At 35.9% G+C, this 22,116-nt stretch overlaps 1 protein-coding gene and 1 pseudogene across 5 annotated transcripts in view; one reads left to right on the top strand and one right to left on the bottom strand.

The window, feature by feature from the left end:
* The window catches only part of Camsap2 (calmodulin regulated spectrin associated protein family member 2), a 93,176-nt gene that overhangs the window by 12,209 nt on the left and 58,851 nt on the right, over positions 1-22,116 (top strand). For all 5 annotated transcript variants that reach the window (XM_076832110.1, XM_076832109.1, XM_076832108.1 and 2 more), the window contains exon 2: positions 11,276-11,535. In XM_076832110.1, the coding sequence (XP_076688225.1) occupies positions 11,276-11,535 (260 nt within the window). The remainder of the gene's footprint in view (positions 1-11,275; positions 11,536-22,116) is intronic.
* LOC143379475 (small ribosomal subunit protein eS1 pseudogene) lies at positions 2,875-3,693 on the bottom strand (annotated as a pseudogene).

The raw sequence follows: 22,116 nt of genomic DNA, 5'->3' as shown, positions 1-22,116 counted from the left end.
GGCTGTGTCCCTGTAGTATGCTGTTTTTAGGTCCTTTGGTTATAGTCCAAGAAGAGGAATAGATGGTTCAAATGGTGGTTCCATTCCCAGTTTTCCAAGGAATCTCCATACTGCTTTCCAAATTGGTTGCATCAGTTTGCAGTCCTACCAGCAGTGTATGAGTGTACCTTTTTCCCGCATCCTCGCCAGCACTTGTTGTTGTTTGTCTTCATAATGGCTGCCACTCTTATTGGAGTGAGATGGTATCTTAGAATAGTTTTAATTTGCATTTCTCTGATTGTTAGAGATGATGAGCATTTTTTCGTATATTTGTTGATTGACTGCATATCCTCTTCTGAGAAGTGTCTGTTCAGGTCCTTAGCTCATTTATTGGTTGGATTATTTGTTTTGGGGTGCTTATTTTGTTCAGCTCTTTATATACCCTAGAGAGCTCTATCTGATGTGTGAGGGGTAAAAATTTGTTCCCAGGATGTAGGCTCCTTATTCACCTCACATATTATTTCTTTTGCTGAGAAAAACTTTTTAGTTTGAATCCATCCCATGTGTTGATTCTTGGTTTTAATTCTTGTGCTATAGGTGTCTTATTAAGGAAGTTGTGGCCTAGCCCAAAGATTCTCTTTTTAAACATAAACAACACTGCCATCATCACAGCTCTGTCATTATCACACCATAGCATCAGTATTAACATTTATGATTGCCTTTTAAATACTTTTGCTCATTTTTATTTCTTTTTTATAGTTTGTTCTAGTCAGGATCTAAGAACCATACTTTATAATTGGTTGGTATGTCTCTTTAAGTTTTTTCAAAATATGTAGGCTCCTCCTCTATCTCATTTTATCTTTCTTGGCAATTTATTTGTCAGAGAAAAGCAGACTATTTGTCCTATAAGATTTCTCATATTATAGATCTCCATGTCATTGTTGAACAAGTTTCTCTTTGTTCTCTGTATTTCTTACAAGTTAGTAGTTGGATCTAGAGAATTGATTGCATTAAGGGTTGAATTTTCTTTCCTTCTTTCTTTATAGGTAGCTTGTACTTCTACTAGGAGTCACTCAATGTCTAGTAATCTCTCTGTCATACTTCATTTATTAGCTGGATTACTCCTTAGAATTCCCCTTTATTATTTGGTATGGGAAAAAATTACTTTGATGCATTGGTAACCTCCAAGTATGTACCTTCAGCACATATCCTAGAGGTCATGGAACAGGAAGCTCACATAACAACTTTAAATGTGCAAATTATCTGACTTGTTATATCAGTTTATACTGAGAAACGATCAAGAGATGGGGTGAATTTAATACATTTAAGGTAGGGTGGAAGCAAGGAGGAAGGACCAAACAGTGGACAATGTTCATATGTTCATCTCTCTTTTTTTGGTGTGTGTTTCCTCGATGCTTTTAATCTGTGTTCAGAATGTGTTACAAGAGAGTTTAGCTCAAGAAAACTGTACCCCCCCATGGTGTTTCTTCATTTTTGACTTTTGAGTCTGTCCCAAATGCAGAATTTAAAAATTTTATAAAATCTGTTTTTTTGAGTTAATACATGATGCTAGACTATATTTTGAATATTTATATAAACATAGAGTACATCTTATTCTAATTAGGATCCTGGTCTTGTGGTTGTGCAGGATATGGAAATTCACTCTGATGTATTTATATATGTACATAGAAAAGTTAAGTCAGATTCATTCCATTGTCTTTCCTTTTCCTGTCCCATGTCCATCTCTTTTTACTGTGTAGCCTTTTCTGCTGATGATGTGGTCATCAGGAACAGAATAAGGTTCCAGTAAGGAGGCTCATAGAAACACAGACCAGTGACATATACTCTATCAGAGAGACACAGGGAATTAGCATGCCTGCCACAGCTGTAGCTTGCCAAAAGCTTGATGAACAGCTGTGGGTTTTGTGTTTCTTGGGCAGAAGACACAGGACAAAATGAGCATCATCAATGGATGAGTGAATTAAGGACTTGTGAATATTAAGTGCTCATTGACTCTCTGTTTAGTCTCATGTATATATACTATATCATAAATATTATTACTTTGCATGTATATGTATCATGAATATTTAATACCTAGTTAGCTCATGAATAATTAGTATCTTCCCCCCATTCCTTTTTATGTTTACCATATATATATGCTACTACTTACAAATCAATTCTATGTCTAACAGGCTTTTTGCTTACTAACTACTTATTGTACTTAAAATATCTTCAAACATTTCAATTTGTTTTACAAACTACAAACACATTCTTTTTTTTATACCTTTATTTTGTTTATTTATGTTTGTGTGGTGCTGAGGATTAAACCCAGTGTCTCACACATGCAAGGCAAGCACTCTACCACTGAGCCACAACCCCAGCCCCAAACACATTCCTTTTTATAGAATTGAATAGTTTCTAAAGAGTAAAAAGTACATTGAGATACAGGGAAGGCCGGATAAATACTATATTCTTTCCTTTTATTGAGGGAAAATTGGATCAAACTGAATGGGTCATTGGACCCCAAGAATCAGAAAGAGTAAAAAGAATAGGAAGAAAGAGCATTCCAAACCAAGTGACCAGGATGTGCAGAGGCTTTGCAGGAAGAGAGCATGGTTTCCAGGAACCGAATGATTGGGGGGATAGAATCATTTCTTTTTTTTTTAGGTCAGAGAAAAGATTTTTTTTTTAATAACTTTTTTTTTTCTTGAGAGAGAGAATCTTAATATTTATTTTTTAGTTTTTCGTCAGACACAACATCTTTTTTTGTCTGTGGTGCTGAGGATTGAACCTGGGCCACATGAATGCCAGAGGAGCGCACTACTGCTTGAGCCATATCCCCAGCCCTGAGAAAAGATTTTTTTTCCCCTACAAATAGGACTTTTTATTGGTCACTATTAAAAATTTGAAATTTAAACAGATTCTTGAACTGATGGTTCATATCCATCAGCTCTTTCAACTTTAGCACCTGTCTCATCTCCTGTAGTTTTTCCAGAACTACTACCTTCACCATGAAGCTCCATGAGTTTTCCCAATTCAAACTTGGGCTTCTTCAGCATTTTTACTTTTCTAACAAAGACATCTTGAAGAGGATAAATTGATTGGCAAGCCTTCTCTATGTCTTTCCCAATGCTGTCTGGAATCAGTTTGTTGACCACTTCTTTCAAGTCATTTATCTGCACTTCCTGGGTCATGATTTCCATCATCTGCTTCCGGATTTGGCGGATCTGCTGGTACTGAGCGAAGGAAGTCTTCCAAATCTGAGTGTTGCATTTTTTAGTAAAACCAACACAGAATAGACGCAACAAATAATCTTCGGTAGTCTTGACATTAACATGAGCCTCGATTATCATCGTCTGCCATTTTTTGACCATGGAACACATTTTGTTACGGGTAAGATCCATGCCATGGAAGTTGGTCAGGCAGTTTTTTTCCCTGAACATCCTCAGTAATTAGCTTGAACTTCCTAAACACAACTTCATCATTCTGTAGATCAGCAGGACACACTTCAAACACCTGACCCTTGAGGCTGTCAGACACAATTTTGGTTCCCTGGGTCCTGTTGACTGATGTTTTTCTAATATTTCTTATATTGAACATCGCTGGTGCTTTCACATCATACCAATCTTTCTTAGAATATGGATCAAACACTTTCTTCTTGGCTCTCTTCTTGCCACCTTTTGTAAGGCGCTTGTTCTTGCCTACCGCCATGGTGCTGCTTAGAGAGACAAAAGCAAAAGATTTTAATTCTTAGAGAAATGAGAAGTCATTGAAAACCCTTGAGTGTGGTGGTGGGGATGGTGGTGGTGTTTGTGAAATGATCAAACTTACTTCAGGGAAGTAAGCAGGATTTGGCTAGAATAGAGAGCGATTTGGAGTAGGAACAAAAGTGAATATGAAAAGAAAAAAATTAGGAATGAATGCAGTAATTGAGATGAAAAGTACTGATCACTTGGACCGTGGAGATGTGATTTGAGAATGTAAAGAAGGGAGCAGGGGTTGGCCTGGACTTTTTTTTTTTTTTTTTCTCCTGGAGAATTGAGGGACAGAAACATTAACGATGGTTCCTATGTTTCTGACTTGGGCAACTGAATGAATGGTGGTCATTTATTTATGTAAGGAATTCTGGAAGATAATCAAGTTTGGGAAAAAAAAGATTGATTTTAGGCATTATGTATGTGTGTATATACATATATACATAAATATATACAAATTAAAATGTATGTATGAGGGGCTAGGGTTGTGGCTCAGTGGTAGAGTGCTCACCTGCATGTGCAGGGCCCTGGGTTTGATCCTCAGCATCACATAAAAATAAATAAATGAAATAGAGCTATTGTGTCCAACTACAACTAAAAAGAATTTTTTTTAAATATATATGTATGATATATTTGGAGCCATTTGAGAATGCATTCTCCCTTAGTATATAATCTTTTAAGATGAAAGATAGTTCTCTTACATAAAATTAATTAAAAATCAGGAAATTTAACCATGATATAATATTATCTAATCCACACAGCCCCTATTCAATTTTGCCAATTGTTTTAATGTCTATTATTGCTTTTTATTTCCCATTTCAGTATCCAGTCTAGAATCATGCATTGCATTTAGTTGTCAAATTTGTTTAGTCTCTTAACCCGTAGTAGTTCTTTAGGCTTTCTTTCTCCCTTATGATATTAACATTTTTGAAGACCAGGTACACTAAAATATATTTTGAGTTGAAAATCAGTCCCCTTGCCTGGCTCCTACATAGATCTTGTTAGCTCTTGTCAAATCTCCTTTACCCTCTGTGCCTGGTAAAAGCAGCCAGTTGTCCACAGGGGCTAACTGGGTCACCTCTTTCTATATGTTCCTCTGCAGTGCTTTGGAGTGTTAACCCTGAATTCAGCAATTGTCTCCCTCTGTCTTTGGTCTGAATGACTAGAAGGATGGTGACATCCTGTGATGGGTGCTGGCAGTGTCCCAGTAGGAGTGCCTTAACGTATGAAGAAAAACAAAGTGCCAGAGACCTGCCCTCAGACAAGAGCTGAGAGAGACCCAGGACCTGGAGACTACATTGTAAATCCCTGTTATTCCTGCCTTCTTCTGCCATCCTATTGTTTTTGACTTTCTTCTTTCTTTCCCACATTCCTTCTTCTCTCTCTTCCTTTTACTTCTCCCTGCCTCCCTCTGATTAACTTATTACTGTACTTCTCTCATGACTTCCACTACCACCACCACAACCACATCTGTCCATCTCTGCATTCCACAGGGTACTTGGGCAAGAGTGCCCCGTCACCCAGAGACAAGCTAGTTGGCAACCTGGCAACTCCAGAGGAAAGATACTCAGATAGAGGAGCATTTCCTTACCCATCTGTTCCTCCTAAAGCCAGAACAACTTAAGGTCCTCTTTCATACACCGTGATACTAGAAGGCTGGGTGGGATGTGTGGAGAAATGGGAAATCCTCCTTCCTAGTCTCCCTCAAATGTCTAAGCATTCAGTGTTGATTTTTTTCCTCTAATAAAGTATACTTTTAGAAAAATGGATCAAAATCTTTGTAGAATGTCTTTCAACTTGTATTTGTCTGATGTTTCTTAATGATTAAAGTTACACAAGTCTGTCAAAAAACTACCACAATAGAAATGTGTTTGTAGTAAATCACATCAAGAGGTACATAATGGCTGCTGTGTTCAGTGGCACACACCTGGAATCCCAGCGGTTTGGGAGGCTGAGGCAGGAGGATTTCGAGTTCAAAGCCAGCCTCAGCAATTTAGCAAAGCCTTAAGCAGTTTAGTGAGACCCTATCTCAAAAGAAAAAAAAGAAAAAGTGCTGGGGAGTGTGTCTTGGTGGGTAAGCATCTCTGGGTTCAATTCCCAGTACCAAAAAACAAACAAACAAAAAGATGTACATAATGTTTGTTCTAGTATTGGTGAAGCTTACTTTGATATCTGGTTAAAGTGTTATCTGTCAGTTTTCTTCACTATAAAATGATTGTTTTTCTATTTGTAATAAGTAATTTATGGGGACATAACTTAAAATATCTTGTTCATCAGACTTTTATTCACAATGTTAGCATTCAGTAATGATTCTTGCCTGAATCAATTTTTACTGTTGATTATTGCCATTAGTGACCCCCATTTATCAGTTAGTATTCCAAAAGGAGGAGCTTCCCTTCTTTTTTACTTATTTATGCATGCATACACACACACACATACACACACACACACACGCACACACACACGCACACACACAGGTTCTATACTCACTTTGTACTTTCTCTGTTCTTTCTAGTAATGGAAGTAGCCATTTATTCATTATTCTTTTCCTTTCAGTGGGAAGTTTATTACAGATGGTAGATTTATTGCTTTTGGAATGTTATTTAGCAGACAAACACATATATAATGTATACCTACATCAGTTTCTTTCTCTAGCTATTTATATATATAGAGAGAGAGATATTGAACAATGATGCTTCCTATTTCATCCAGCAGCACCAGTAGTCTTTTTTGGTACTGGGAGGGTAGAACCTAGTGGCACCTTATCACTGAGCGACCTCCCAAGCTCTTCTTAACTTTTTTTTTTGAGACAGATTTTGCTTAGTTGCTTAGGTCCTCACTGAGTTGCTGAAGCTGACCTCAAATTTGGAATCCTCCTGCCAATAGCCTAGGAGTTTCTGGGATTATAAATGTGTGCCACTATGCCCCGCTCTCTGTTATATTTCTAATTCTTCTGGTCACTGAGAAACTTGGTTTCCATTTGAATTTGAGGTTTCTTTGAGGCACTAAGTGAAGAGTTGAGTAGAGGCCTGGGAATGCAGTTTAGTGGTAGATTGCTTACGTGGCATGTGTGAGGCCCTGACATTGATGCCCAGTACCATGAAGAAAACAAAAGAATGAAAGAAACAACAACAAATGAGAGTTAAGCAGGCTGTTGCCTGTGTAAGGGTTTGGAACTCTGAAGAGCTTAGGTCTTGGGGGGTAGCGGGAGGAATGGGGGTGATAATTTAAGTTTAGGATTGTCATACAGCACTTAATGCGTTGTTTGGTAACAAAGCAGAGGGAAGGAAGAACCTTTTAATTGGTATCTTATATGAATGCAAAACTCTGTGTTTAGAGATTTAAAAATTATTTTAGTAAGTACTTGAGTTCCTACTCTGTGTCAGGCATAGTTTTAAGTGCTGGTGACATAGGACAGAGAAGTAACCTGCTCTCCTTTGAGGCATATTATAGTGTGAAAGGGCAAAAATAAAAACAATATTATAGGATAGCAATAATTGCTATCTAGAGAGTTAAAATAGGATGATTGGGTTGTCAGGGAAGGTATGTCTGAGGAGATGACATTTAACTGAGATGTGAATGGAGAGAGCCAACCATGCAACTAGAGGGGAATACTAGAGGCAGAAGGAACAGCTAGTATACAGGTCGGTAGGGCTGAACTTAGCGTGTTTGAGCACCAGAAAGACTTGTGTGCCTGGAGTATAGTGGGTCAAGGAAAAGAGGTCATTGGGATCATAGTAGTGGGTAGTGTACTTGTGGAATATTGGGAAACTAGAACTCTGAAAAGTTAATTACTGCACTTGAGAACCCATACAACTAAGTGGTAGAATTAGAACTCTACCCAGTCTTTTAAAATCAAGCCCATATTTTCCCAAAGTCCAAAATTTCCCCAAATTTGGACTGAATGTAAGTAGTCAATGTAGGTTAACTGAACAAAGGTTCTGAGAGGGAATCCTGTTACAGAAGTGGAGATGGCCCAGGAGAAAATTAGTATTTTTCAAAGCAGGTACAGATTAAATTATGGTTAATAGTGCAGAATAAGGAAGTTAGTTGAGGGGAAATTTGAAATTTGGGAGTTCCTGCAGGAAGAGGCTACTGACAAGAATTTTTTAAAAATAGCATTTTTATTAATTTATCTAAAATTTATTGAGCACTTACCATGTACTAGACAGAGTGAGGTGCTGGGATCCTTATTGTTAGATACATGGTCCTTTCTCTTTGGTTATATGAGGTCATCCTTTTAGTAGTACATTGTCAGCAGTAGGTTCATGGTTTATTTTTTTTAAGTTTAAATTTTTTTAAATTTTTTGCCATTTTGCAAAAAAATATTTTGTAACTTTTCTTTGATTACCCGGACTGAGTTGCATGTAATTTCAAGTTCAGAGTCTGTTGAATTCTTTCAGTTGTTTTTTTTTTTTTTTTAATTTACAAATTCTGTTAGTAATTGTTTTAGAAACAATCTTTAGATTTGAAAAATACAGAAGTGTTTCTATTTTTTAGTGTGAGAGTATTTCTTTTTTTAATTTAATTAATTAATTAATTAATTAATTTCTTTTTTGGAGGGTACTGGGAAATGAACTCAGGGGCACTCAACCACTGAGGCACATCTGCAGTCCTGTTTTGTACATTATTTAGAAACAAGGTCTCAATGAATTGCTTAGCACCTTGCTAAATTGCTGAGGCTGGCTTTGAACTTGAAATCCTCTTGCCTCTGCCTCCTGAGCACTGGGATTACAGGTGCGCACCATTGTGCCCACCTGGCAAGGGTATTTCTTTCTTTTTCTTTTTTCATGTCTTGGGAATTGAAAACAAGAGTGCTTTAATGCTCAGCTACATTCCCAGCACTTTTTATTTTTTATTTTGAGACAGGGTCTTGCTAAGTTGCCCAGATTGGCCTCCAACTTGGGATCCTCCTGCCTCAGCCTCCCTAGTCACTGGGGTTTTAGATATGCACCACCCCGCCTAGCTAGTGTGATGGTTTTCAAAGTGCATTCCTTCTACCTCCTGACCCTTCATTGTTTTAAATAAATCTGTACTACTTTCTGGGATATGGATGCAACTAGTACCTAACTCAGCTTTATAGAAAATTGTTTTTAGCAATACTGTTTCTACTCCCTCTACCTGTACCTCAAGCATTTCAAATTAATGTTAATTTCAAAACTTGGATCTAGTCAGATTTATAATAAAATGATTAGGATAGGTTCTGCTTAAATCCTGGTATACAAAAAAAACTTGTTTCTTTTCTTTGCAGTTTTAGGAGTGATATTTCACTCAGCCATCTCATAGTTATTAATTTCTTAACCTTTTTGTTCTGGAAGTTAAGAAAAGAGTAAAACCTCTTATCTTTGCTTTTGTGTATTTATTTTTTCGTATACTGTTTCATATATTTTTTTTAAAGTGATGCAGCTCCAATTTGTGTTTTTTTTTAAATAATAATGTTGATGAAATGATAAGACATTTTGAAAGGATTCTCTTGAGCACACCTAGTTTTTGAAGAGCTTTTTTTTTGGGGGGGGGGGTACTGGGGATTGAACTCAGGGGCACTTGACCACTAAGCCATATCCCCAGCCCTATTTTGTATTTTATTTAGAGACAGGGTCTAACTGTGTGCTTAGTGCTTGCTTTTTTGCTGAGGCTGTTTTTGAAGTGACCTATTTTGTAATATTTAATATGGAATTTTGCATTCTTTTGGAGGTTGAAAAATTATTTTTTATCATATTCTTGATTTTCTAAGGATCCTTTCCCTTCTCCTTGTATTTAGGGCTTTTTAAAAATTTGTGCTTTTATAACTTAAGTTTGTGGGTATGCCTTGATAGAATGAAGACAGTCCCTGGGCTCTACGCCTTCCACCTTCCATCTTTTATCCTTGTGATATTGCATGCTATTGAGTCTGTTTAGCTGATGGTTTAGAGCTAGAATTCTGCATTTACTTTTGGGCAAGATAACCTTTCTTGAGTTTCTTATCTGTCAAATGGGGTGTAAAAACGTTGTTTAGGATTAAATGTCGGAATTCATGTTTAGGACAGTGCCCACATGTAGAAAGTCCTTTGTAAGTACAAGTATATATTTCTATTACTTATCTGTTTATTATTATTTGTTGCCCATTTCACCAAAATGTTATAAAGATCATGTGTAAAAATGGGTAGGAAAGCAATGCTTAAGTAAATGTTAGGTGGGTGTATAGGTATGATAGATAAGTTTATAATCCTGATAATAATCACTGACTTTTCTTTGTGCAACTGTTTAACTATCAGTTCATCTATATTAATGATTTTTATTGCTATAGAAAATAAAGTCCATTATTTATACATTTTATAATAGCTTAAAATAATTTCCCTTTTATGATTGTCCCACTCAATAGCTTCTGTGTAGTTCCTCTAATACTAAAATTTAAGTGAATCCCAGCATATATTCTTCAGTTCACAATACTGAGTCAAGTAGTTGAAGTATAAAGCTGGCTCACTACTGGGTGGTGCAGCTACAAAGGAAGAAAAGTGTTTTCAATTATTAAATGAGGATATTTTTAGGTGTCTCCAGAATCCCAAATTAATACATTCATTCTGACCTCTTTCTTGAGTCCTATATATCCTGCTGCTTATTGGATATTTCCACTTGGATAGTTTGTCTGTCATTTCAAACTTAAGATGTCTAAAACTGAGTGCTTGGTTTTGCTTTCAGAATTGACTCTGCCTCTTATTTTTTTTTTTAATTTTTATGTATTTTTTCCTATTCATGCTATCACTGTTTCCCTGGCAAACCGTTCTTGATCATCTTTGATTTCCATCTTGACCTCTGTCTCTGCTCATTTCTGGATCCTTTTTGTTTTTCTTTAGCAATCTCTTCTGTCCTTACTTCCTGATTTTACTACTGTCTTCAAACTTCATTTCCTTATTCCTATTAAATAATCCTTCTTCTCTCTCTGATTTTTATAGCCATCAGTATTGAGTACCAGGTTTTAAACAGGGAATCTTTCCTAAATAATGCCTACAACTTTTCCTCAATAACTTTAGCAGGCTAATCAAGAAGGGGAAGAGAGACCTAAGGCCTTGAGGTAGAGGGACAGAATAAGAGATAGTCTCTGTTCTGCAATTCTGTAGCTATAAAACTTTAGGCAAAGCATTTTATCCTTTCAAGTAGCAAGGCCTAGTAGTCTCCTGAAGTATTATTGTGGTGCATGTCCTGGTTGATTGCTTGCATGCGTGGTTATTCACTGAAATTAGTTTTTAGGAGTCTCATAGTTTCTTCTGTGCTTTTGACTCTGCATGTGGAATCATTCCCCAGAGCCACTAGACTTAGAAAACTTCTCCTTGTTTGCTTAATAGTCTGTTTCTGGAATATTCTTAGAACAGTATCTTCTATAAAGGAAATTCTTTCTTTGTTCTAGATGATGTGCCACAGTCTAAATAATTACTTTTTCAGTTAAAGGGATATTATTTTAGAGGGAATCTTAAGATCTGTGATGAATAATAATTATTAAATAAATTTTGTGTTTCTCTTATAAAAATCTTGTAAGAGATTTTTTTCCCCCCTTAATCTTATAGAAAATGTGCCAGAGGAACTTCGAGAACCATTTTACACAGATCAGTATGACCAGGAACACATCAAACCACCTGTTGTTAATTTGCTTCTGTCAGCTGAACTGTATTGTCGTGCTGGAAGTCTAATTCTCAAGAGTGATGCTGCAAAACCCCTTTTGGGCCATGATGCTGTAATCCAGGCTTTAGCACAGAAAGGTCTTTATGTCACTGACCAGGAAAAATTGGTAACTGAACGAGATCTCCACAAGAAACCCATACAGATGGTGAGTTTTTGTATGCCCAAGATTATTTTAAAGTTTGAAGTACATACTATTGAATGTGAATTGATACTATAAAACAGTGGGAAGTATGTTTTGCCTTTTGATTATCATTTCTACCTAGAGTTTAAAAATTATCCTTTTTTTTTTTTTTTTTTTTTTTTTTTGGTAAATCTTGTTTCTAAGCAAAGGAGGACTTTAACAAACTATTTTGGAATGTTTGGTGCCATCTAATATCTGGAAAAAATTGTGTAGTTCCAGCTTCTTTAAAGTAATTTTAATTTAATATAAAAAGTGTTTTTTCCATCATAAACACAAACTAGAGGAGATGCAAAATGCATCCTTGACTTTATTTTCATTAGGCAAGAGTTTGAAATTTCTAAGTGTTCATTTTTGTGTTTGAATAAGTGGTAAATTTCTGCATGTTAGATATTTTAGTTTATTTAATAACTGTTAACTCATTCTGGTAGAAAATACTTGCAGAAGGATTCTAAATGGGCCTGGGACCAGCATGCAGGAACTTTTGTCATGGATAGTCTCTGATGACATTAATCCAAATGTTTAAGTTTATTGTATGTTATTTAGACCATTGTAACTGCTTTAGCTTAGGTTTCACAAAACACAATTATTATCAATAATGCTGTTAGAAAGTGGTTTTGCAGTTTGATTAAATCATATTATCTTTTGTGAGAGTACTAGTCTTGCTTGGGAAAAGGGGTAAGGGTGTACAAAGAAGACTGTATTACAAAATTGTGAAATTTAAGATGGTGAACAAATATTAGTTTACCAAATTTAGTACTAAATGAGGTGATGACCTACTTTGCTTTCTGCCTGTTTTTTCTTCTTTTAAACTTATTTTAATACTTATGAGGAATGGAATGTACCAGAGGAACTTCATGAATAATTTAGTTAATGGAAATTAGTTATGGGTTTATAATAGAATCAATTAAGATAACTGAGAATGTTGTTCTATTTGTTGTCAGATATGAGATTTTCAACTTTCCTTGATGACTGCAAATTCAACTATAGTTACTCTCTGACTTTTGTATACCTACTTTATATATATGTATTTGTTTGCCAGTACCAGAGGCAAGCAAAATTCAACTAAGATGTTGAATACCATACTATCTGATGTCACATTTAGCTCCTTCAGAATCACTCCACTAGTCGAATGCTCCCACCAATTACTTCCACTTCTTGGCCAAGTGAATAGTTACAAAGCACATTAATGACTTCGAGCAGTAGTAGTTGCTCTTTCAGTTACAAGTAGATAAGCATTTTATAACCTAGTTATCTTTAAATTAGGTTATCTATTTTAGAATAAGAATGAAAACAACATACTTTTACATTTTTTTTTCTAGTGCAGTTTCTGTGTGTGAAATATGAAGATATGTGCAGAATTAATTTAGAGATAATGGGTTTGGTAGACTACTAATTGCATTACTTATATTTCTTTCACACTGTACCGATAATGCTAATAACTTTAAATATATTTAAATAATGTTTAAAGGATGTTATTTAAACGATACAGAAAATTATTTCCCTATTTTCCTGGTTCTAACTTTTACTTTGGGTTGTTAGAACTTGAAAACATGATACCTGGCAAGCTCATTTTAACATTTTGCAATGAAACATTTGCTGACCTGTGTTTTAATTGTATACTTTCAATTTCAGTTACAATTTAAAGTTTTTCTATTGCTATGACATTTTGGTTGGTATTTTAATACTATATTATCCTTTCTTAAAACCCATGTGATAAAATTTTTCAGATTACAAGTCAAAGCTTGTACCTTAAGAAACTTTTTTTTAAGAGTTTTTGTTGTTCGGAAAATATAGAAAATAGTTTCTTTAATTGCATTGAGTATATTGACTATCACCTACCACTTTTTATCTGTAAATTAAATTAGTAATTTTGGCATGTTTCATTTCTATATTCTGCTTCACAGCTTTTTTTGGGTGGGGGAATGTATGGTGGCAGCAAAAGTATCATTCTTATTTTTTTTAAAAATAGCATTTAGTACTACTTCTTTTTGATCAGTCTTATAAAGTGTGGCACCTTAATAGAATGAAAACAGATTCCAAGTCAAATTATGTATTTTAAGATAGTGATTTTTATTATTTATTTATTTATTTATTTTGTGGTACCAGGGATTGAACCTGGGGGTGTTTTACCATTGAGCTACATTCCCAGCCCTTTTTACTTTTTATTTTGAGATAGGACCTCACTAGGTTGCATAGACTGGTCTGGAACTTATAGTCTTCTTGCCTAAGTCTCCCAAGTTGCTGGGATTACAGGTGTGTGCCACATACTGCACCTGATAAGAGTGATATTTAGATGAATATATGCCAAATTATTAAATTTAGTTTCTTGTGGGATTAATATGGACTTGGAGGGATGAAAGTTTCTTTTTTATTTGGTGTTTTCTCTTTTAACTTTTTTGTATTATTAACATTTTTATATTTAAAAACTTACAGAAAAGAAACTTAAATTCAAATAGAAATAATTTTTTATCTAAAGCGCCTTGTATGTATATTAAATATTTCTGAGAGTCATATTTTTAAAGATAAATGGGTATCCTGCTATTAGCTTTTAAGTAAACATAGGAAACGAGCAAACATTGAAGAATTCTTTAAATGATTGAATTCAGGGATCTCATAAATAGCTTTCTGAAGCTTTAATATATCTTTTCTGTGGTACATTTTAGTAATTCATCTCTAAAGAGGAAAGATGTATGACTTAGGCAAATTTGATAATAAGTAGATCTTATTATCAACTTTGGAGTAGGAATGGAGAGAATTTTTTTTAAAATGAGAATTCATGTTGGAGAATATATATTTTCATTACATTGCTTTTTAAAGAGATTCTGAGAGTACAGCTTTAAACTATTTTGGACGGCAATTGATTTAGAGAACTATAGCTTTTAAAATGTGTTCTATATTTATATAACTGGAAAAAGTATCTTAAGACCTTGTGTTTTAAAGACAATGTTTATTATTTTATTTCAGCACAGAAACATTATCTGTAAGATTGCTAGAAAGAATTGTAATTGTAATCTGCCTATGAATATGACAAATGTGTTAATAAAGAACAAATAAAAAAATATATAGTCAGCTCATGGCATTCAGAGATTCCACATCAGTAGGTTGAACCAACCAGGAATCATTAGGGGGTAAAAATTGGGTCTGTACTGAATACGTACAGACTTTTTTCTTGTTGTTATTTTCTAAACAATACAACTGTGTATCATTTATGTTATATAAGGTGCAAATGACCTAGAGAAGATTTAAAGTAAGGAAGTTATGTGTAACATGCAAATACTACACCATTTTATATGAGGGACTTGAACCCCAAGATTTTAGTATCCATGAGAGGTCCTGAAACAGTCCCCCAGGATATAAAGGGATGACTCTACAGTTTGTGAGAATTAACAGGAATGTATGCTTTAATGAGCATTAAATATATGACTAAGAAGTAACCAAAGCAAAAAGTGGTGTCCGTTAAAATCACAAATGAACATTTTTCAACCAAAAGTGTGTTTTGGCCCAAATCATGTTATCTATCAAATCATCAGAGTAAATACTGGAACCCAAAATGACATGAAAATTGAGAGGCTTGTAGGCTTGTAGCAAATGAAACCAAATGCTGCAATATATGTATAAATGTGAGATGAGGCTAAAACAGTATTTCAAGTTAGATTATAAAAAGACTTTGGGTTCCAACTAAGGATTTTTAACTTTTTTTTGTGGGTTACAGGATCATGGAATAAATTATCACAACTATTCTTTGTTTCTCTTTTCTGCCCCGATTATTAGTTTTGGTTTTTTCCCTGCCTGTATAAAACAAAACTTTGCAAAAATACTTTGTGAACTAATTTACTGTCAACTTAAATTATGACCATCCTACTAATTCTTAGATCTTTATGATTTGCATGTATTTGTTTACCTTTCTACTTATCAGACTATTTGGTAAGCTCTTTTTATTTAGTGTGCCATATGCTGGGCAATGTTCTTACACTTTATGCACTATCTCATATAGTTTAATTCTTAGAATAAATTTAAGAGGAAAGTATTGTTTCTGTTCTGTTGATGAAAAAAACTGAAACTTTGAGAACATAACTAAGGTTACAGAGCAAATACAGTAAGTAATGAAGGCAAAAATTTGTTTTAACTATAAGTCCTGTGTTTTTAACCATGAAATTGTATTTTTGCCTTTGCCTAGGTAGGTAGGAATAGGTGGGTAGAAAGTGATGAGGTAGAAGGAAATAGAAATGTTGTGCTACCTGGAAATCTGCCTGATGGTTTGTTTGCATTCTGGGTACTTTGCCCAGTCTTCTTTGCAAAACAATTTACTGTTATTCCTATTTTAAAGGTTATGTTGATTTCATTTACATGGAAGTGACTGTAGTGTTTCAGTAGGATGGTAAGTAAGATGAAGGTATAAAGGGTGAAGCAGAGCGGGTGAGACAGTAGGTAGAGCCTGGATAGACTTGAGTTTTGTGATGATTAAAAATGTACAAGGTGATCCTCTAGTTAGCATTATTTTTGCTAAACATACGAAAGATATTGAGAACAAAGATAATCTTAGAAACACTTGTCCTTTTCTTCCTTTCTTTCTGCCATTTTGCCCTTCCTTCTTCCCTACCCCTTCTTTTATTTTTTTTCTGTCTCTTCTCTTCCCTTTCTTTCCCTTCCCTCCTTTCTTTACTTCTACCTCTCTACATTATTGGTCCTGTTTGGCAGCTATTCTTATGGATTTCCATGGTTCCACCATCTGTTGGAACCCAGTATAATTTACTCATGTAGAGACTCAAAAAAAAAAAAAAAAATCTTCTTCCTGATTAAAAATTTTACTGTAGAGAACAAGGATTACCAAGAAATGTAGTATTACGGTAGAGTTGAGAGATTAATTTCTTGTTATTCTTGTATAAGAGTTCTTGGCTTTTAAAATTTATGAGCAGAATTTGTCTTTGAAAATTTATTTTAAATTCTCACAGCTGTTGTTAAACATGGTTTTTTCTTTACGTGCAATACTGGAACTTACTTGTCTGTTTTCCACTCATCATAAGCCTACTTGGATTCCATTATTTCTTTTTCTTTTCTTTCTTTCTTTTTTTTTTTTTTTAATTTTAGTTGTAGATGGACACAATACCTTTAGTTTATTTATTTTTATGTGGTGCTGAGGATTGAACTCAGTACCGCACATATGCTAGACAAGCGCTTAACCACTGAGCTACAGCCACAGTCCCATCCCTTATTTTTTAGTAGCATACCTCTGTACAAATTCAGATTAACTTTTGATATCTTACAACCATGTTTATTATGTTAGAGTCACTGTTTATTTGTAATCATTTATTTGGAAGTCTTAAGTTTATTTTCAAGTTAAATGGTGCTTATTTTATCAGATGGCCTCACAGAAACTTTTTATATTATAAAACTGAATTCAGTCAGACCATTTATTAATTTGGCTTATTTAAGTATCTTCTGTAATGTCCTTTGTACTGTTTCCTGTGATTTTTATAAAGTTCATGTTCTCCAGCTTCTTTTTTTTTTTTTTTTCTGTGTGTGTGTGTGTGGTGCTGGGGATTGAACTCAGGGCCTTGTGCATACAAGACAAGCACTCTACCTACTGAGCTATATCCCCAGCCCCTCCAACGTCTTAATTTCTAGTGGGGATTATAAAAATTCATCAGATTTTATTTAGGAATATGGTAGCACCAAACTCAGTCCTGCTCTTTTTGGTGGGGCGGATGGGGGTAACTGTAAGGTTAGGCAGCAGCAACCAAAAGGAGGCAGATTTTAAAAGGCTGCTGAAGGAGGCTTTATTGAGGTTTCACTCCTGGGGGAGACCCTCAGACCAACAGGGTGGGTCTGAGGACAAGCTATCAGGGCTCAACCGGACTGGAATTTTTATTTGTCTTAGGGCGGGAAGGGAGGGCTTGGGTCAGAAAAAGGGGTTTTTAGACTCTCTTGTCCTGTTGGCTTTGGTGGTGGTGGGGTGCTGGCTAAGATCCAGGATTGGCCAGTAGACACTGCTGATTGACAGGCAGTTCCATCAGCACCTGATTGGTGTTTCTTTCGTGCACATGGATTACTTGGTGCTTTGTTCCTCAGCCATCTCCATCAATCTAACATCAACCAGGGATTGAATCCAGAGAACTTAACTACTGAGCCACATCCCTATTTTGTACTTAGAGACAGGGTCTCCCTGAGTTACTTAGTGCCTCACTTTTGCTGAGACTGGCTTTGGCCTTGCCATTCTCCTGCCTCAGCCTCTGGAGTCTCTGGGATTACAAGCGTGTGCCACTGTGCCTGACTCCTTTTTGTTTTTTATTTTGAGACTGAAAGGTCAGTGACTCAACCGAGACGGGGATTCAATCAAGGGATTTTATTGGGGGGCTGCCTGAAGGAGAAGAAAAGGAGAGTCAGAGGAGAGAGGAGGGCAGAGAGAAAGAGAAAGAAGAGGAAGAGGACAAAGAGGAAGAGGAGGGCAGAGAGAGAGAAGAGAGAAGACAGCGTGTGCTTATAAGCTTCGGCTTAAGAAGGGTTGCATAGGGGACATGTAGGGTGCTAATTGCCAGGGTAACTCAGGAACAGCGAGTGGACACTGTCCTGTGGGGATTGGTGGAGGAAACCTTTGAATTTGGTGCTCTTGGCTTGGGGGCCTTTGGAGAGGAGGGGGAGGGGTAAGGGATTCCATTATGTTCTCTGAGAAGGGGGAGTCTCCCACACACCAAACAGAGACAGTGCCTCACTAAGTTGGATGAGGCTGGCCTTGAACTTGGAATCCTCCTGCCTTAGCCTCCTGAGTCGCTGGGTTACAGGTGTGAGCCACTGCACCCAGCTCAGTCCTACACTTAAGACAAGTTTTGAAGGATGTGAAGGAGTTGAAGTAGGGAAAGGAAGGCTGTGCTGTAAGGTATTGTATATGGGAGTAAAAGGGAATCTTAAGAGGAACATGAGAGCATGACACACAAGGAAAAGCGAGGGCTTTAGTTGTAGCTTTAGATGAGTTGCGTACTGCTCTCAGAGAGAGTGAGATCACATGATAGATGGAGATAGAGCCTCTATGATCTTTTATGCTATGACAGAGGTGTATGTTATCCTGGAAGTAATAGGGAACTGCTACGTGGTATAGGGTTTAAACCCTACAGAGGTTGTCATTAGACTGGTGTTCCAGAGAGTTACTCTGGTGTTACTGCTCAGGAGGCTGATGAAATAGCCTAGGGCCTGAGTTAAGGTAGTGGCTCGAGAGATGTAGAAGTGGGTGGGAAAGGCATTTTTAAGGTAGGTAGGTAGGATAGAGATGACTTTTTGACTCATTAGAGTTGGGAGATGAAGAAGGGATCCTAGAATAGGCTGACAAAAATATATTTTATCGATTATGCCAACTCTAATTAATTAATTAGTAGTTAACCATTAGAAACTAGGAAGAACAAGCTCTTTGGTTTTTACTCTCTGGAATTCTTAGAGTCTGGATGTTCACCACCTGTCCTCTGTTACTTTTTTTTTTTTAATTTTTTTCTTTTTTTTTTAGTTGTTAATGGACCTTTATTTTATTTATTTATATATGGTGCTGAGAATCAAACCTAGTGCCTCATACGTGCTAGGCAAGTGCTCTATCACTGAGCTACAACACCAGCTCCCTCTGTTACTTTTGATACTTTGGATCCCTGATTATTTTACTTATTTTATTTGGAGGTAAGAAATAAAACAAGTAATGAAACAGCTTTATAGATTTAAAATCTTGAGCTAATATCCTCCCTCCCCTTTCTTTTTCTTTCTTTCTTTTTTTTTTTTTTTTTCTTTTTCCTTATCTTGACCTGATGACTTTCTTATTGGTATAGCGGATTGAACCCGGGGTGCTTTATGACTGAGCTATATCCCCAACCCTTTTTATTTGAGACAGGGCCTTGCTAAGTTGCTTAGGACCTTACAGAGTTGCTGTGGGTGGCCTCGAACTTGCCATTCTCCTGCCTCAGAGTCCCTGGAATACAGGTGTGCACTACTACACCTGACTTGAGGTGATTTTTTTTTGTGTGTGGTATGCTAAAAGAATATAAATTTATTTGAAACCAGCTCTTGGAAAACCTTAACTAGTCAGACAGTAATATCTAAGTTAATACATTCTCAATGTGTATACATTTAATGAATTTTAGAATTATCGTCAGCTTGGATATTCTGGTTTCTGTATCAGTACAAACTGAATTAAATCTGAAACACAAGAGGAAAGGCCAGTGTTCTGTGACTGCACCATCCTATATAGTAGCTACCAAGCCTTGTGGATATTTAAAATTAAATTCATTAAAGTTAAACAAAATTTAAAAATTCATTTCCTCAGTCGCATTAGCACATTTCAAATGCTTATTAGCTATCTGTGGCTAGTAGCTATAGTGTTGGATGCCAAAATACATAACATTTTCATCACCAAATTGAGCTGATATTCTTTTTTAAATTTATTTTTTGATACCAAGGATTGAAAACAGGAGTGCTTAACCATTGAGCCACATCCCCAGCCCTTTTTAAATATTTTATAGAGACAGGGTCTTGCTGAGTTGCTAAATGCCTCACTAATCTGCTGAGGCTGGCTTTGAACTTGGGATTCTCCTGCCTCAGCCTCCAAATTGCTGGGATTACAGGTGTGTGCCACTGTGCCTGGCTTTTTAGAGCTGATACTCTTAAACCTCTTATTTTTGTTTATTTTTTATTTTTATTTTTTTTTGAGAGAGAGAGAGAGAGAGAGAGAATTTTCTTTTAATATTTATTTTTTTTAAGTTTTTGGTGGACACATCTTTATTTTTTTTAATTTTTATGTGGTGCTGAGGAACAAACCCAGCACCTTACGCATGCCAGGTGAGCACGCTACCGCTTGGCTTGAGCCACATCCCTAGCCCAAACCTCTTATTTTTTTAAAAATATATTTTTAGTTGTACTTGGACACAATGTCTTTTATTTATTTTTATGTGGTGCTGAGGATCGAACCCAGTCCCTCACACGTGCTAGGCGGGCGCTGTACACTAAGCTACAGCCCCAACCCCTAAACCTCTTATTTTTAATGAAAAAGATAAAGGCTGCTCTCTTAAGTGTCATCCTAGGTTTATCTCTTTTTATTTTAGTATAGTTGTAAAAGATTGATTTGTATATAAGTGAAGGGTCATTGTGTATACAGAGAAATGAAATGAGATTGAAATGATTTTGGTGGAATATCCAGTCTTTTTAGTTTGTTGCATTATGTATTTACCATGAAGATTTATGGACATTCAGATATTCAATAGATACTTAATCAGCTCTGATATTGGCCCTGAGCTAGATGTTAGTGATAGAGTAGATGATCTTGGCCCTTCAGATGATCTTGAAAGAATTAATGTGAGTGGGAATGTGGGGTTGAAAGAGATGAAGTGTGAAATAGGATAGGACTGAAGGTACAGAACTGTGGTGATAAATTGTTAGGAAAATTTAACACCTTACAGATGTTAGTTATTAATGTGCATTGCTTAGTTATTAATGTGCATTGCTACCTTATAGGTGAGAAAACTGACCTATAATTCACCCCACAAGGTAAGCTAACTTGCCTATAGCCAAACAGGTAGTAAATGATGATCATAGGATTTGAACTTGTTTGTATTTGGGGACCCCAGAGCCCATTATTGTCCCCCCTACACCATATGACCTTCCAGAGAAATGAAAAAGAACCGACAAACAAATATCTTCCCCCTGCTATTTCTGTAGTGATTAGTAGCTTATAAAATGTTTAAAAATATTATTATTTGGTAACAGTCATAGAAGACAAATAGGGCAATTATTATCATATGTTTTTACAAGTAGGAAACTTTATGTATAGATGGATTTAATAGTTACTTATTTGGTTCCTGTTGGAAGAAGTATAGAAAGAAGAAATGATAGCTCATGATCACAGAGATCATGGTTAGTGACAAAAACACAGATAAATTTCTGACTTCTAAATCAGTGCTTGTTCTATAAATACATTGTGTTACCTTTGTTTCCCTGTCTTTGTAGATTATACCCATCAGTGTGAAGTTAGGATATCAAACAGTGAGAGGATGTATAGCAGTGAGGGTAGTACGATCCGAAGGGTGCAGGGTAGGAATCCTAAGAATGGTAATAGGAGAGAGATAAGGGAATTATTTTGTTACCGAAGGTACTCTTATGTAGACAATAGGTCTCATTTAATGACCACTGACATAAAAATATACAGCTTTACAAAAATAGATGATTCACTTTGCAAAGTGAACAGAGGGAGAATCACAGCTCAGTGATAGATGGTGGTTGGAACCACACTTACTACTTTTTGAAGGCATTGCCCTTGGGAAAAGCCTGTGAACTCCTGCTGCTTGCTTTCTGTGCTTCCTGACTTTGGTGTTTCAACTCTTCCCTAGCTAATGTGAACTACTTCATTATCTTCTCAATAAATCACACTTATTGCTTAAATTAACAGAGCTAATTCAACAGAGTTGGTTTCTTTTGTTTGCCATGAAAAGAAGAACTATGGCTAAACATTAAAGAAGATCTACTCATTGATCTTTTTCCCCTTTGAGGACATAGAAGTATGGTTTTAGAGTCAAAAGAGAC

This window comes from Callospermophilus lateralis, chromosome 13 (genome assembly GCF_048772815.1).
Source record: "Callospermophilus lateralis isolate mCalLat2 chromosome 13, mCalLat2.hap1, whole genome shotgun sequence".
Taxonomy (NCBI): Eukaryota; Metazoa; Chordata; class Mammalia; order Rodentia; family Sciuridae; genus Callospermophilus; species Callospermophilus lateralis.
This window is presented reverse-complemented; position numbering and strand designations above follow the sequence as displayed.